Genomic DNA, 16,029 nt, shown 5'->3' with positions numbered 1-16,029 from the left:
ACTCTCTCTCTCTCTCTCTCTCTCTCTCTCTCTCTCTCACTCTCTTGATATGATTTTTCGCAATTGGAGCAACTCAAGACAATCTATACGTGTTTCCATAATTTCAATCCGGAAGTACACGTTCCGGAAAATTGCTCTTCAAAATTGCGACTCACGAGGTACAGCTTCGTGGATGTTGTAATGATTGCAAGAGACGCGAATATGGAAATGTCGATGTGTTCACTAGAGTGCGAACGTTACAACGTCGGTATAGTTTCTCATTCACATGCGTTACCCTGAGAATAACTTCGTTATCGCAGGCACGCTGCGTGATTTACGACTGTCGCACGAGAATTATTGCCATTATTACCGCTCTTCCCGCGTCGCTAAAGATTAGAGCGAGACGCGATCGATGACACTTTATATCCTCCCGCGCACGCCACGCGCATTATCGCGCGGAAATGACGGCCGCACGAGGCATCGGTGAGGCACACAGAGTGGCGAGCGAGAACGTCTCCGGGACCAGCAGGTGAAGACACGGTCGACGTCGACCGAGCAATATCCAGGCCAGTCGCAGGATGTCCGAATTAGGTATCTGCGTCATCAGCCCCGGCAATTGTTCCGCTTTTTGCCCATCATCGTCCATCTCGTCGGCGCTCTCATCGCCCGCTTTCCGCGGAATCGAGCGCAGAAGCACGCTTCTGCAGACGGATCCCCGTCTCTCTGGCCTTTTGAAAACTCGCTCGCGCATTCTGGATCGCATTCGCGAGAACAGCGTGCGAATCGCGTAGAATTCGTAGAAAAACGATCAGACGGAGATGTTGGCGATATTAACCTTGTATGCGTGTTATTTTACTACGCAGCCATTTTACTACGAAATATATAGTTGAGATTAAAAATAGCTATAATTTTTTAATTAGATGAATTTTTTCTCTTAGCGTACAATCCGGATTTCCGCAAGTTTCACCTTTAATAGATAAGAGAATGAATGGTTCTCGCCTTTTGCGATATATCTATTTCATTACTTTTCAGTAAATTGACAAAGTCTAAAAGCGCGGCCGCGTTAAGTTCTCGTCTCACTTCCTCGACTCGCTTTAACTGTGAAAGCCAGACTCAATTCTTCGTGAAACCGAGTTTTCTAGTTTTTAGAATTTAATATTTTCCTTTGAAGTCTTTGAAGTTTTCAAGGGAAGGAGGTATTATGAAATCGAATTCAGAGGTTTGCGGGCTCTGTAATTACAATTTCCAAGTTTACTGCGTAATATTGCGCATCACACGAAAAAATGACACTACTAAAAAATCGTGATTTTTCAATACAGTAAAATAAGCGATAAGATCTCAATCGAGTCGATTATAGATTGCATAGATGGCTAGAACGATACTTCTTTCGTTTTAGTAAACCAATAAATATAAAGCATCTTCAATCAGCTCTTAGAAATGAAAAATGACTGTTCCACTGCTGGTTTTATATCATACATAAAATCTTGTTAAACAGAAAGAAGGAAAAAACAAAAAATTGTTCCTTAAATATTGGAAATGCAAATGTATCATTTTTTCTTGTTATAAAGTCTAATCTTTTTTTAGGATTCTAGTCTCTTTTTTTAGGATAATTCGCAGTCGCAAATTTTTTCAATTTCTTTCGTGTGACATACGATATGTGATAATTGATCTAAATTTTTTTAGACCAGTGAAGAACTTGCAGAATTTTTAGCAGTTTTTGAGAATTTTTAATCTATTAAGAGTGAAAGTTTTGCGCAAAATCTGAATTATATCCTGAGAGAAAAAAATGGTTAATCTAATCGAAATTATAGTTATTTTTTACTCCAACTATATATATTTTGTAGTAAAATAGTAATATATGCACATAATATCACTAACATTATAGTAGAATTTAATAAAGATATTATTTTCTTGACTACAATTTATAATAATTATTTCTTTGTGTGATTATAGTCACGAATACCAAACGTTTTCTTCTCAATGTAGAAGCACATTCGTTGCTTCGTAATTTTTTCACATCAAACACAATCATTTCTACATTCTGTGTTAAGTGCATTCACCCCGCTCCTCCTCACTTTATGCGATTTAAAGTCTCCCAAGTAGACACAAAGCATTTCTCCGGCCTACCTGGAGTGGTTGCCATCGCGGAGTGAATCGAAGGAGACTCCATGAAATCCGTACCACGCGTTATCCATACGAGTTTTGTTTTTTTTTTTCGCCAACCTACCAATCCGAGCACACGCGGGCCGAAGATTTAGGGTCGAGCTGCCAGTGAGCTTTTTTTCCGTGCACATGCAACTCGATGGAAAAATAAATAGCGCTTCCCCTTGGGCGGCTGTAGCGCGATAAGACAGATGGTTAAAACCGCCTGGAAGTAAAGGGGACATAGGGGAGAAAAAGAGTCAGGGAGAAGAAGTAGGAGCCTAACGGCCCGAAAAAAAATCGAGAGAGAGAAAGAAAGAAAGATAGATCGACAACACGTGCAACCGACTCGCCGCCGTCGTTGTCGTTGCATTCGATGCCACTGCTCGCACGCTCTCTCGTTTATGGGACACATGTGTAGGCCTGAAAAATCTCTCTCTGAAATTCTACAATGTATCTAATCGCGCAAATGTTTCGTGGATTATTGTGGAAGTTACAGATCATTTAGAGTGTTCACAGTCGTCTACAGGCGTCTCACTGAAAGAATCTCGGTGTTATACACTGAGAGAAAAGATATCTAGAAAATAAAAAATATTTATTCGAGATGGGTACTATGTTTATATACTTATAAAAATTAATATAAAATATTTTCCCAACACGAGGAAATATGGATCTTCTTAAAACCTTAATTTTTCATGAAAGCAATTGTTTATTTTACTTAAATAAAAGAAATTAGATTTTCAGTTTTAAAAATGATAGTTTTTTTACTTATCAGAGATATTTTTTTCACTTTTCAGTGTGCGTAAGGATGAAAAAATTATTTTATGTTTAATATCTTGATATTATAATTATATCGCGCCGATTTTTTTATAGTGATTGTATAAATTTTAAAAGAATTAGTTTTCTCTCTTTCTCTCTCTCCCCTTTTTATCTCTTCCGAATTATATCACGCTGCTATATTGCGTCGGTGGCATAAGACAGATAATCGTAAAGTAACATGCCCGACAAAAACCGAAGATCTTAATCGTCCCAATATAAAAAGCGATAATAACCCTCGACAGAGGGAAAGAGGGGAGAGGGAAAGGCGACGAGGAAGCGGCCGAACGATCTCATAGCGCAGGCGGAACTAGTCTCGGGAATCGCTTGCTCAATTAATACGCTACTGTCGGTCGCGGTCGATTAATGAGATTAATTAGACTGAGCGGTTCCAGCCGGTCGTCATCGTCGTCGGACGCGTTCGAGGTAAAGCGCTGTTCTGATCCGCAATATATCCACTTTCAGAGGAAGAGCAAGTACCAGGAGGCGAAGCTGAAAGCGCTCAAGGCGAGAAACGAGTACATCCTGTGCCTGGAGGCGTCGAACACGACGATACACAAGTACTTCGTCGACGACCTGTCCGATCTCATCGACGTAAGTTACCAACACGCGCGCACCCCATTGACCCCGCGAGACCTCGTCTCGACGCCACCAGCCGCGCTTTCTCTCCGGGCACCGTAATTGTCGTTGCACTTGTTCGTCGCGCTGCAACGTCGCGCGAACGAGAATCTACCGAATCGGCGGAGATCTCATTTCCACGGCGGCGGAGATTCCGTATGCGATCGTGACACATCGGCAGTCGCGTTGATTACCATCGACTGTGGAAAAATTTAATCAACACTCGGATTGTAAAAGGCGCGGTTGCAAGAGATGCAACTTTGCAATGCATGTGGTTTTTACCTCGTTTCGTTATCGCCTTCTATCTGACTTCTCAATAAAAATTCCTTCGTTCGACTCGTTTCGTATCAATTATCGTAATGATCCGAATACGAAGTGAAGAGTTTGTTATCGTTTTTTCTCGTCTAAATCACGCGGTAAAGACGCTGAGAAGATGCCTCTTTGGCGGCGATTAACGCGACGAAACGCGATGTTCGACGTTTATGCGAGGATAGACATCATATGGAAAATGACGTGGGCGCGCCTGTGTGCTCCTTGTGCAGTGCATGGACTTTGGATTTCACAACTGCATAGCAAGGGCACTGCTGATGCACTGCAGTGCGGAGGAGGGCCGGCAGCGGTCCCTGCAATCTGGCGCCGAACAATTAGCCGCGTGCGTCGGTGCGCTCGACTCCAGGGCGGATAAGCAGAGATTCCTGGAGTCTCATCACGCCGCTTTCATGATTCCCAAGAAGTTCGAGTTCCAAGGACAACGCGGGGATGAGGTACGGCGGAGATGAGGGCGAATTTAGGCTGGCGGAAGCCGAGGAGAGAGAAGGGATACCGTGAACCCTCCCTGGCTTTATTAAATTCTTTGATGAGAGAGCCTCTTCATCGTATTTTCGTCAAATAATATAATTTGACTTATAATAAATGTCGTTTTGACGAGTCAATGGATCCCCAGTCAATTTCTGAGGAACGTAGAAATCGAACAGTACGTGTGTGACGAAATTCACACTTATCAGGGGCTTGTTAAATTATTTTATTGTTTCAAAAAATGAATCTCACATTTTACACTGAAAGAAAAAAATTATTGATCTAACTAAAATTGTAGTTATTTTTGGCTTACCATATTTTTTGTCTGTTCTAACAATGGTACAAAAAAACAACAATGGAACAAAAAAATGGTAGTAGTAATATGCATATAAGCCTATTATCACTAATATTATAGTAGAATTAATAGAAAGAAAATAATTTTCTTCACCATAATTCATAATAATTATTTCTCTGTGTGATTATCATATACTGACAAATACCAAACATTTTTTCTCAATATAAAAACATTCATTGATTTTCATTGAACATATTCAATGCGCTTTATTCTATATCTCGTTTTGCAGTGAAGATTCTCAATGCAATAAATATTAATTAACACAATGATCACGTAGAATAGACTCGTGATCTACCAATCATGAGGGTCGCCCGTTCGACTTTGAAGACAACTACAAAGATCACCTAACTTGTTAATGAGAAAAATATATACGGCTAGAAATCCAAACTTCCAATATTTATCTACAATAATTCAAATGTGCTACAACGAATATATTTCGATAAGAATATATTTCAAGAACTGCGGACCACATTCCGCGGTTTGTTGGATCTGCTTCTCGAGATAACCGCGGAGCCATGACCGCTGCTAAATACGCCGCGCTTGCTTCCGACAGACACCCGAGCCCGAATTGCAAAAGATGCTGCATTCGGAGATGGAGCAACGGCTGGCGCAGCTGCAGCAGAGGGTGACGTCGTTGCGCACCGAGTCGGAGGAAGTGTGGAAGACGCTGGAGACCGCGGAGGCGAGTCTGCTCGAGATGCTGACCGCCAAGGATTACGATTGCTCGCGATATTTCGGCGAGAACGCCGTGCCTACGTCCAGGCCGCCGGAGACGCTGCAGATCAAGCTGCGGGCCGACAGGCAGGAGACCGAAGAATTCTACCTCATAGTGAGTAAACGGGGGGATTCTATCTCGGCGACGGTGAGCGAAAGACGCGGCCATGCGGTAGAATATTGATCGTCGCATTAGCATTCGAAGGATAGTGGAAGCGCGAGGAAGGGACAGGTAGGGAATAGCCGAGGAAACGCGACGCTGCTCGGTACTTGGACGCCTCTCACACTCTCTTTCTCTCTATATTATTTTTCCTGAAATAAAACGCCTCTTGCGTTAAGATCCTTGGAAAGTGACTCCTCGATAAAAACGCTGAGATAAAACGCGCGCACGCGGTTGCCGCGCAGTTGAGTTATTCTTTCGAGCTTGTATTTAAACTAAAACGCAGTGCAGAATCACATTGGAACTTTATCTCATGTGTTATCTTGTAAGACGATGTTTGGAGCTGAATTTTGTAATTCAGTTTCCTTCACGCGATGTTCATTCGATTGTATTCAACTATAGTTTGTGGAACAACATCTGCGCAACCCTCAGAATTAATCCTCTCTGTCGCGTCTCTGCATAAACTTGAAATCCCCCGCGTTCACGATCCGTCCGTCCGTTCACGCATTCGTCGCTCGCGTGTTCGCAGAAATTCAGGGAATATCTTCTCGGCACGTCGAGGATAGCCAGGCTAGACGCGAAACAGGAATATATCCGGCAGAGTCTGCTGGACGGCTCGAACGCCAGTCCGAACCCGTCCATCTCCGCCACGAAGCAGAAGCAGGCGCGCCGGAAGCGAATCGGCCGACTGCAGATGAACGGTCAGCCGAAGCTGTTCGGCGGCTCGCTCGAGGAGTACCTGGAGAGCACTAACCAGGAGATACCGTTGATCATGAAGAGCTGCATCCGCGTGATTAATCTGTACGGCCTGCACCACCAGGGCATATTCCGCGTGTCCGGCTCTCAAGTGGAGATCAACAACTTCCGCGAGTGGTTCGAGAGAGGTGAGGACCCTCTGGCGGACGTGACCGACGCCTCGGACATCAACAGCGTCGCGGGGGTGTTGAAGTTGTATCTGAGGGAGCTGCGTGAGCCGCTCTTCCCCATCATCTACTTCGAGCACCTCATGGAACTGGCACAGTTGGAGTCGAAGCAGGACTTCGTCAACAAGATGAAGGAGATGATAGCGAGCCTGCCGAGGCCGGTTGTGATCGTCATGCGTTATCTCTTCGCTTTCCTGAATCAGTGAGTATCCAACCGTCCGTGTGCGCGAACGTGCGTGCGCGACGTGTGAGATTACCGCTCCGGATCTGCATAAATCCCGGACCCTATTGTCCTGTTGCGCAGTCTGTCGGAATTCTCGGACGAGAACATGATGGATCCATACAATTTGGCTATCTGCTTCGGCCCAACCCTGGTGCCCGTTCCCGAGGATAAGGATCAGGTTCAATACCAGAATCAAGTGAACGAGCTGATCAAGAATATCATCACGTTCTGCGAAGAGATCTTCCCGGAGGACATCGGCGGCACACAGTACGAGAAGTACATCAGCAGAGAGCCAGACGATGTGTGAGTAGAAAATTATCTCACTGCATTTTTATCGCCGCGAATATTACGCGAGATCGCCGCGCTTCGAGACGAGGAGAACGTACAAAGAACGTCGTAAGGACATCTAAGAGACGTCGCGATCGTTCTTCATCACGCGTCTTTTAAACGTTGAGTGGACTTTCACGTTGTTTGGGTTATCGTAACGAGGTATATTTACGCGTGATTTAGGGACGTGGGAGACTCGCCGACGGACCAAGTTCAAGAAGACATGGATTCGGAAGTCTACCCGTCCGAAGACGGTAATACACCTCGAATTTACTTGACCGTGCTGACGCGAGATGAGAAGTGTCTCCACGAAGCGTATTCTATCTGTTTTGTCCGTTAGAATCGGAGAATCTCGAGGCCACTGCGCAATTCGACTTCAACGCGAGATCCGAGAGAGAGCTGAGCTTCAAGAAGGGCGACACCCTGACGCTATTCACGCAAGTCAGCAACGACTGGTGGCGAGGCGCTCTAGCTGGCAGGGAGGGACTGATTCCTGACAAATATATTATGCTCAAGATCAAGTGAGTGCGATTAGTCAAATATCACTTGATTTTGAAAATTGAAGTGATAGACTTGTTCGTACAACTGAAAGAATTGCATTTTATTATATTAATTTCAAAAATTACATTTCGTTACAGTCCCCATTTTCGAATTGTTTCATCGTCGTTATAATTAAATCGTTCATCACATTAAATTATCGTTTGATGTAAATTCGATTATTGTAATTTTCTACCGCGAGTTGTTTCAACTCATTACTCGTTACTCTCGGATCATTAAACTCGAAATTTAGCACATTAATTTCCTGCCGTTTCGACGGCGTTTCTCTACGTTGCGCATCAGGGATGAGGAGCGTGAGAAGGAACTCTTGAAATCGTCCAGCGAGGAGTCCATGCGTAGGAGAGCGTCCAGCTCGGCGGACAGCGTTCTATCGAGCAACAATTCGCCGCTGATGGGCCCGTCGGCTAATCCCAGCACCTGGTCGTCCGGCGCCGCGTCCGATATGTCGTCCGCCACGACGAACATAATAACGGACAATAGTAACGCCAGCGGTATTATCGCGTCTGTGGTGACGAATGTGCCCTGCATCTCATCGGCGCAGCCGATCATCAGTCGAGAGGTATTGGAAACCACCGTTTAGTTACTGACATTAATCTCCCGATCTGTCTCCTCCTCGTATTGTTGTTCGTGTCTTTGTGCTTGTTGTTGTTGTTGTCAATACTGTCGCATTGTACGCGACGCACCGCACCGCACCGCACCGCGAGCAGCAGCAGGTTTTGCCGTCTCTCGTTATTCCTCTACTTCAGGCGCACTCAGGTGCATGGCTGTCAAGAGTTGCATCTTCTTTTATTTTCGTATTCTCTCATTACGTAGTAACGAGTTCACGTCCGGAATGCACAATGTAGATTGGCAACACGAACATTTCTCTCTTTCTCTCTCTCTCTCTCTCTCTCTCTCTCACACACGTCTACCATTCCTTCTCTCTTTCATTTTCTCGTCTGTGCTGCACCGCACCTGTACATCAGACCACGCATCGCTTCGTCGTCTAGTTTAGAACGATCGATCGCGAAGAAGCGTTTCCTTCGCGTTCCTCAAAATAATGGAAATTCTTCCGGCGAGAAGTCGGTGCCTGGATTAAGAACTCAGGTAATTCACGACACGGCGAGTTCCGCCGGCGAGAAATTTCTCAGCCGAGGAGAGAGATAAAAAGATTTCGGATAAATAATTCACTGATTTTCCCGACCCCCGGTACGTCGAGTTGTTCGCGAAACCCGGCCGGGCCATTAATCATTTAGCGTACAACGCGCAAATCGATATCGCTGATATCCCACCGCGTCGTGATTCGCCGAGTGCGGAGGTATTTGGAGTGTCGGGAGAAATTTCGCGAGCGACGTATTGCGGTATAACGCGCGAGACGCGCGATTACGATGTCGCGCCCGGGGGAGACGATGACGCGATGAAGAGCACGTCGCACATTGAGAGAGAGAGGAAAACGCTACTTTAAGTTAACTTATCCGGTAAACACAGCAGTACTCTAGTACTTTGTAGGTACTTTATACATTTGTACGATACGATTTGTAAATAAAATAGAAATATACAAGTTCATGTTGTGCTGCATGTCGCCTTGGTTCTTGTCTTGTGTCGCCTGTGTCCTGCGCACCATCACCGTTTTACTGTATATGTGCGTGTGTGTGTGAGTGTTTGTGCGTTTGTATATTTTATATTCTCCTTTATACATACATGTTTTTTTTCGTTTCTTCTTTTTCGTTAACGAATGTCGATGTTTTAATGGTTGGGATGGTTGCTGTTTTTCCAGATATACGTTTAGTCTCTTGGCGCCTTTAGTTGGCGAGCAAACTAAGCCGTTTCGCGCCGCACACATGCGTAGAGATTTATTACGCGGACTAAAAACTGTTCGATAAAACTGGCCGCAGTGTTCATTGCGCGATCAATTCTCTGTCATTGTTGTTATTATGTTGCTGTTTTGCATTGTTGGTATTTTGTTGCTGTTGTTGTTGTTGTGTGTCCGTTGATCGCGGGACTTGGAGCTCGATCTCGGCGGGAGAAATGTGTTCGCGGTTCTCTCTCATTCTCTTTTTTTTTTCCTGTCGATTCTGCGTGTCTTAGAATTTCTCCGTAGAGCGAACCTCTTCGGTCTGTTAGTCTGAGACCAAAAAAGGAATGCCGCCTCGCGGGGGGCCTGCTTATCTCCAGCGGATATCCTTTCGGCTTCGAGGTGAGTAAAGAGAGCAATCTCACCCACTGCAAATAGCCCAGTCTATTTTATTAACCCGCCCCAGACTACAATCTTCCTCCCCGGACATTGGATAAAGAGAGATAGGTGAACTAATATCCATCGTTATTTGCGCCGGTACGTTTTGCCCGCTTGTATTCGTCGCAGTTTTACGAGCAGTTTTTAATCCTGTCTCCTTAATGGTTACTGCCTCATGTGTGTGTACTTTTTTATCCGTCCCCTTTGTTACTTTTGCGTATCTATTTGCATGCGAACGACCCGAGTAAGCGTCGTGCCTAGTGCCTCCGTAAACACTACTCCGGAGATCTCCGTGAGATCTCCGTAAACACTACTCCGGATCAATCGTGTTGAGAATCACGCGACGACTTTGATCATTTTGCGATGATCGCAGTAATGGGTCGTTGGACAATACGATTGGCCGTAGCAGGGCTTCCAAGTATTCGGATATCTGACTATCTGGATATCCGAGATCGGTGCCAATCCAAAAACTCAAAACCGCACCATTCGGATCCAAGTTCGAATCATAGCAAAAGATTCGGATCCGGATTCAGAATTGATATGCAGAACCAAATTCAGATTCAAACAGATTTAATAAAAAAACAGATGAAAAGATTGATCAATTTAATAACAGAATTATCAGAAACTAGCTTAAACTATCTTGCGTTGTCACAAAGTGCCAAAAGAATGAAATCAGAGGGATGGAGTGTCCAGGTCTCGTGATAGTCTATATTTTCCGGAGGGTTCTAAAGAGCAACTATACATGATTTGGTCCAGATCGGTCAAAAGGTTTAGGAGTTAATAGAGAACGTACAGAGAGACATTCTACTCTATGTGATTATATAGATATAGATGGATTATATATTTTACGAGATTATACATAGATAATCACTATTTAAGTAAATAGGCACAATTGTTTCAGCTTAAGTTGTCGAATTGTAGCAAAAAATATTGACTTATTGATCGTCCAATTGTCGAGAAGGATCTAGGTTGCTGCAACCTTATCTGATCGATTCCCTTGCGAACTTAGATTCGGATCCGAATTCGATGCTTCGACCGTTCAGATATCTTGGAAGATCCGAATCCCCGGACGTTCTGAATCCGAAGCGTCGCATTTATTTACTACCCGAATAATCGGGTATCCGGATGGTGTCAGATCCGAAAAAAACATTGAAGCCTTAGTGGAGGTAGCTTAATGGAGCCAAGTCTCTCTTGGTATATCGATCCCGTCTGATCGACCGGCACCCCTTCTACACAGTATTTATACCTCACGTTGTGTGTATCGTGCAGTTGTCAATTTTTCACGAATTATCCAACACACTGCCCCCAATTCTTATAACTACACGTATTTACATGGAACATTGTGTATACGGGTTGTTCCGCCGCTACCGGACAGTCTCTCGGGCACAGAGTCTTGCATAAATGTGTCGTCGATTTCCTCTCACGGTGATTTAACGGGTGACCACCGTACGATGCACCTTTCCATCTTTACTCGATATTAGATATGTCGACTGGAAACTGTAATCAAAGTGAGATAGAACGCACTTAAAGTTAAGAGAACAATACGTCTCATGCACTTCTGTATTATTTGTTGAATTTACAAAGAGCCTTTCCTAGTCAACTCATGACTTGTAAACTGTCTAAGTCTCAGCATTGAATGAAACAATATTTTGCATTTTCCAGTTTCCAGTCCGCGTTTCCGCAGCGTTTGAGCGAATGAGAGCACTAGTCAGTTAGCGGCGAGGCCGCCCGTATTTAAATAAAAAAGCGACCTGATTCTCGATACAGACAACAATACAATAATTCGTATCTCATTACAGCGCGCACGATCGGTAGATCAAGACGACTCCGTAGTATCTGCGTATTCCCCGCAATAGTAAACGACCCGTCCGTCTCTCGACTTCAGGCGACACCCATTTAGAGCCCCCGGCGCTTTCTCTCGCCGCGCGCGCGCCAAGTCTCGCTACGATTGTTCCGCCTGACTGTTTGCAGGACTCCGCGACACCGTCGAGGCTGGCCAGGGTGTCCACCCCGGAGAACGAGAAGCACTCGTCGTCGGAGCACCATCGCGCTGACGGCGTTCTCCAGATCGCGCTGGAGAACAACGTCGATTGCTGCGACGGCGGCAGCAGCAACAAGACTTCCGTCTACGGAACGGACACGAACGCTCAGCAGCAGCAGCAGCAGCAATCGCAACGAGGAAACGGCAACGAGGAGGCCGTCAACGAGGAGCAAGGCGAGCGCGTCTTAACGACGTCGTCGTTGGACGGCAGCACGAAACGCGCAAGCACCGGTCGCAAACAGCATCATTGGAAGTCGCAGAGCGTCGGCGAGAACGTCGTGCCGCAACAGCAGCAGCTGCAGCTGACCCACGCGAACTCATTGTCGACAACGACGACGACGACGACAACGACAACGACGTTGGACGACGATTTGCAACAGCAGCAGCAAGAGACGACGACGACCAACTTCTCGGCGAACCGCGAACTCTGGCAGCGTCGCGCCACCTCGCAGACCCAGCTGAACCCGCTCGTGCCGGCGACACCAAAGTCCTTCCGCACGTCTCAGGAGTTCCGCGAGATGCGGCAGAAGCATACGCCCGACTTGGTGATGGACCTGCCGCTCTCCGCGCAGGACGCCAGCAAGAAGTCCGCCTCGTCCAGCAGCTTGAGTAGCTCGGACGATGAGACGCCCACGTCGTTGCCGGTGGCACCAGCACGCGCTGAAGCTGCCACCTCGCCCACCGGCGGCCCCGAGTCGCCGGACATGAGCACCGCCGCGGAGCGCTTCGCCAAGCAGAATCAGTGCACGCTGAAGAAGAACACGAAGACGAACTCGGACGGCGCAAGCAAACTGAAGCGGCTGGACATGGCGGATCATGAGATCAGCGCGACCGACGCGGAGAACGACGAGATCGTTCGATCGGCCAGCTCGAATCAAATAGCTGATGGAGGAGGCGGCGGCGGAGGGGGTGGCGGAGGAATCGGAGGTGTCGGCGGTGGCGGCGGGGTGCCGCTCAAGTCACCCCTACCGCCGCGATCCACCCCCAAGATAGTCGCCAAGTTCGCCGACATGCATCTGACCGGAGGCAGCCAGGTGGTGTCGTCGTTCAAGCCGCAGGTCAAGGTCAAGCCGACGATCCTGCGCAAACCGGTGCTGCCGTTCCCGCATCCGCACATGAGCCCCGAGCTGGCGCGCAAGATCGAGAAGCAAGCGCAGAGCGCGGAACAGGCCAACTAACTGATTGCCATAAATAATCGTCGCACAAGAGGAGGTTTTTTTTTTACTGTCGCAGTTGGTCGGAACGTTTGGCCCCGGCAATCGCCTGGATATTGTATCTCTCTCGTCTCTCGGGGCCGTCGTGAGACTTGGTTCGAGTGGAGTCGGTCCGCGACACGACTCAGATAATGTATCTCTCTCGAGCTACGGACGAGAGCGACGCGAGAAATCCAGTCTCACGAAATTGTACGAGCTTTCCGACGATTTCGTGAATTTCAAAGCGTTTAAGCATCACGAGAACAGGACCAACCGGTGTGTCGCTCTCGCGAGGCCGACGCCCTCGAGAACGTTCAGAGTAGTCCTCTCTCGATTTTGATTCCCCGATTTCGTGTATTCTCGCGTCATCATCCGCTTCCGAACGATGTACTTTGACAATAACTGTTCCTTTTCGCACGGCGAAATTCTGTGGAATTGCGAACGGAGGAGCAGAATGGAAACGAAAGCAAACACAAAAGCGAAACTAGGCCGTTTGCCGGAGGCCAACGCGAGACCGTGCTTCGAGTTCGAGACTACGCCATTTCGAGACGGTAGCGTGTAGATTAGCGATAAGCGCGACCACCCATCGACCAGTTACTCCGCCCAGTCGCGAGGACTTCTACTGTATTAATTACCGTGCCCGAGAAGAAAGGAAAGCCGCCACGGGATAGCGCGATCCGGTGCGCGTGTATGTGCGCGCCCGCGCGCGTACTAATCACGCTAAATCTCAGTGCTAAATTCGGCACGAGCGAATCTTTTAGTGGACAGTAGTACGTGTGAGACCACGGTGCTATCCGCGCGGAGGCGAGTTTATTTTTTCTACAGATGTTTTCCATTTTCGCATAATTTTTTTACCAAATGATCCGCGAAGCGATGTTTCTAGTCATCGAGCGAAGATAAGAATAAGAAAAAATAATGAAAAAAAGAGCGAGAGAGAGAGAGATGAGTGTGATGATGTGAGAAAGAGAAAGAGAGAAAGAAAATGAGAGAGTGAGAAAGAGTGGTAGAGCGAAAGTGAGAAAAAGAGAGAAAGAGAATTAGTATCGAAAAACATGAATTTTGTGGCGAGTAAAATATTTAGCCGATGCGAATTCGTAACGTTGGACGATGTAATTTATTTTTTAGCGCGTGCCTGCATGCCTGGATTTTCCTGCCTGTTGCTCTTGACGAGTATCGTAGCGAGTCGCGAGACGCGGCAAGCGCGTTTTGATGGTTCCTTTATGCGCGAGCGAGTGTTAGTATGAGTTCTTTTAAAGAGAGAAAAAGAAAGAAGAAGAAGAAAGAAAAAAGAAGAGAAAGAGCAAGCTGTTCCCCAGCCCTCCCGCCCGACCAACATACCACCCTTGAACGCGAGCTCGTTTCTCGCGTTAGGGAGGAAATGAGTGAGTGAGAGACGAGGGTCGGGGTTCTGCGAGTCCCGCGACTTTACCGTAAGTTTACTATAGGGTACGTTACTATGTATACCGCGTGCCGTCTTAATTATAGGTACTAACTAATCCAAAACAGCGATGTTCGATATATCCGAGATAGAGAGCGAAAGGGGGAAAAAGGAATAGCTAGGTGGACTACATGACGACGGCGCGAGTATTTATCGATTGACACGGCGCCGTGAGCCGTTACTCATTACAATTCGGGGATCGAATTTCAACCAGAAAGAGAGAGAGAGAGAGAGAGAGAGAGAGTAAAGAGGAAGAAGAATTAGGAGAAGAAAACGAGAAGGAAAGAAGAACAGAAAGCAGAGAAAGAATGAAGATGAAGAGAGAGAAGAAGAAACCACCCTCTATGTAACAGCTCGACGTATTCACGCATCGCTTCTCCCTGTAATCGATCGATTGAAAAGAAAAAAATAAGAAAAAAACGAGAAAATGAAGAAACTGGTATACATACCGACATAATAGCCTTAACATGCAGTATAATTGGGTCACTAGTATTTTCTAACCGCGTATATACACATTTGTGTTTCTGGACACGAATGTAAAGCTTTTACTCTCTGGTGACAGACATATTACTCTGACACGCCGTTCTCGTTTCTTTAAATAATCAATAGATAATGAATCAATATTGCGTACGTTTAGAAAATCCTAATTACCCAGTTGCATGACGTGTGCAGGCTGCCGTGCCGGTCTGCGTGCTGGTGATTTAACGATAGCGTATCGTATACACGTACATTAATTAACACACGAAATGTATACCGGCGCGAATGTTACGACGGCATTAGTGTATGCGTGCGTTCCTGCGAGCAATTATTCGCGAAGATTTTCACACTCGGCAGGAAATCAACCGCGGCGAATCAGCGCGGCGATGATTCGACGAGATGAAACGCGACAAACACCGCGATGCCCTCTCACTTTATGTGTGTATCGACTAAATGTTAGCACGCGTTCGGCGATGTTCCTCACGTCGTCCGTATTACCGCGCGGTCACCGGTGCTCTTATCTAGGCGCGATTACGGCGCAAAAGGGTTTTGCAGAAGGGAAAGTTTCAAGTTTCAATGACACCTCCGGGTGTTATATCGGAGTCGGTCTTCCTTCGTCAATCCGACTGCTGCTTTCTATAACGTTGGATTTAATGTCAGAGTAGATCTGTTTTGCAAATTGAATCTGGAACTGTGATTTTCCAAGGGAACAGAACTCGCTTGAATCTCGAGGCACGTTGATGCGATTTCTTATTCGGATGTATTTCAGAATTTACAGTTCTGCGCGCAGAAGCTCTTCTCCACTTCGAATGGTTTGTAATCGTGATCCTGTGATCGAGGAAAAATCGACTCCAAATCGACGTATAAGTATGTCGTTAAAATTAACGATCAGCGGTCGGCGGGATACACGAAAGTACGTATACGAAAAGAGAAAGAAAGAAAAGGAAGCATCAACGACCGGATATATATAGTTCTGGTTTGAAGATTCGAGTGCGATAATACTGGCTGATGTTGGGCTCGCCGGACATTGCAGGCGCTATACCCACCGCACTAAGAAA

At 46.4% G+C, this 16,029-nt stretch overlaps 1 protein-coding gene across 4 annotated transcripts in view; it reads left to right on the top strand.

The window, feature by feature from the left end:
• LOC116847000 (SLIT-ROBO Rho GTPase-activating protein 1-like) overlaps nt 1-15,848 on the top strand; it is a 101,823-nt gene extending 85,975 nt beyond the window's left edge. For all 4 annotated transcript variants that reach the window (XM_032821534.1, XM_032821535.1, XM_032821537.1 and 1 more), the window contains 9 exons: nt 3,403-3,531; nt 4,098-4,319; nt 5,259-5,534; nt 6,109-6,704; nt 6,807-7,028; nt 7,236-7,306; nt 7,393-7,573; nt 7,893-8,169; nt 11,794-15,848. In XM_032821534.1, the coding sequence (XP_032677425.1) occupies nt 3,403-3,531; nt 4,098-4,319; nt 5,259-5,534; nt 6,109-6,704; nt 6,807-7,028; nt 7,236-7,306; nt 7,393-7,573; nt 7,893-8,169; nt 11,794-13,041 (3,222 nt within the window). In that variant the 3' untranslated portion in view covers nt 13,042-15,848. The remainder of the gene's footprint in view (nt 1-3,402; nt 3,532-4,097; nt 4,320-5,258; nt 5,535-6,108; nt 6,705-6,806; nt 7,029-7,235; nt 7,307-7,392; nt 7,574-7,892; nt 8,170-11,793) is intronic.
• Nucleotides 15,849-16,029: the final 181 nt, after the last annotated feature.

The sequence above is a fragment of the Odontomachus brunneus genome, unplaced genomic scaffold, assembly GCF_010583005.1.
Source record: "Odontomachus brunneus isolate Ranch 3 - 2012 unplaced genomic scaffold, Obru_v1 Obru_scaffold_072, whole genome shotgun sequence".
NCBI lineage: Eukaryota > Metazoa > Arthropoda > Insecta > Hymenoptera > Formicidae > Odontomachus > Odontomachus brunneus.
Note: the sequence above shows the minus strand (reverse complement) of the source record. Positions and strands in the feature narration are given on the sequence as shown.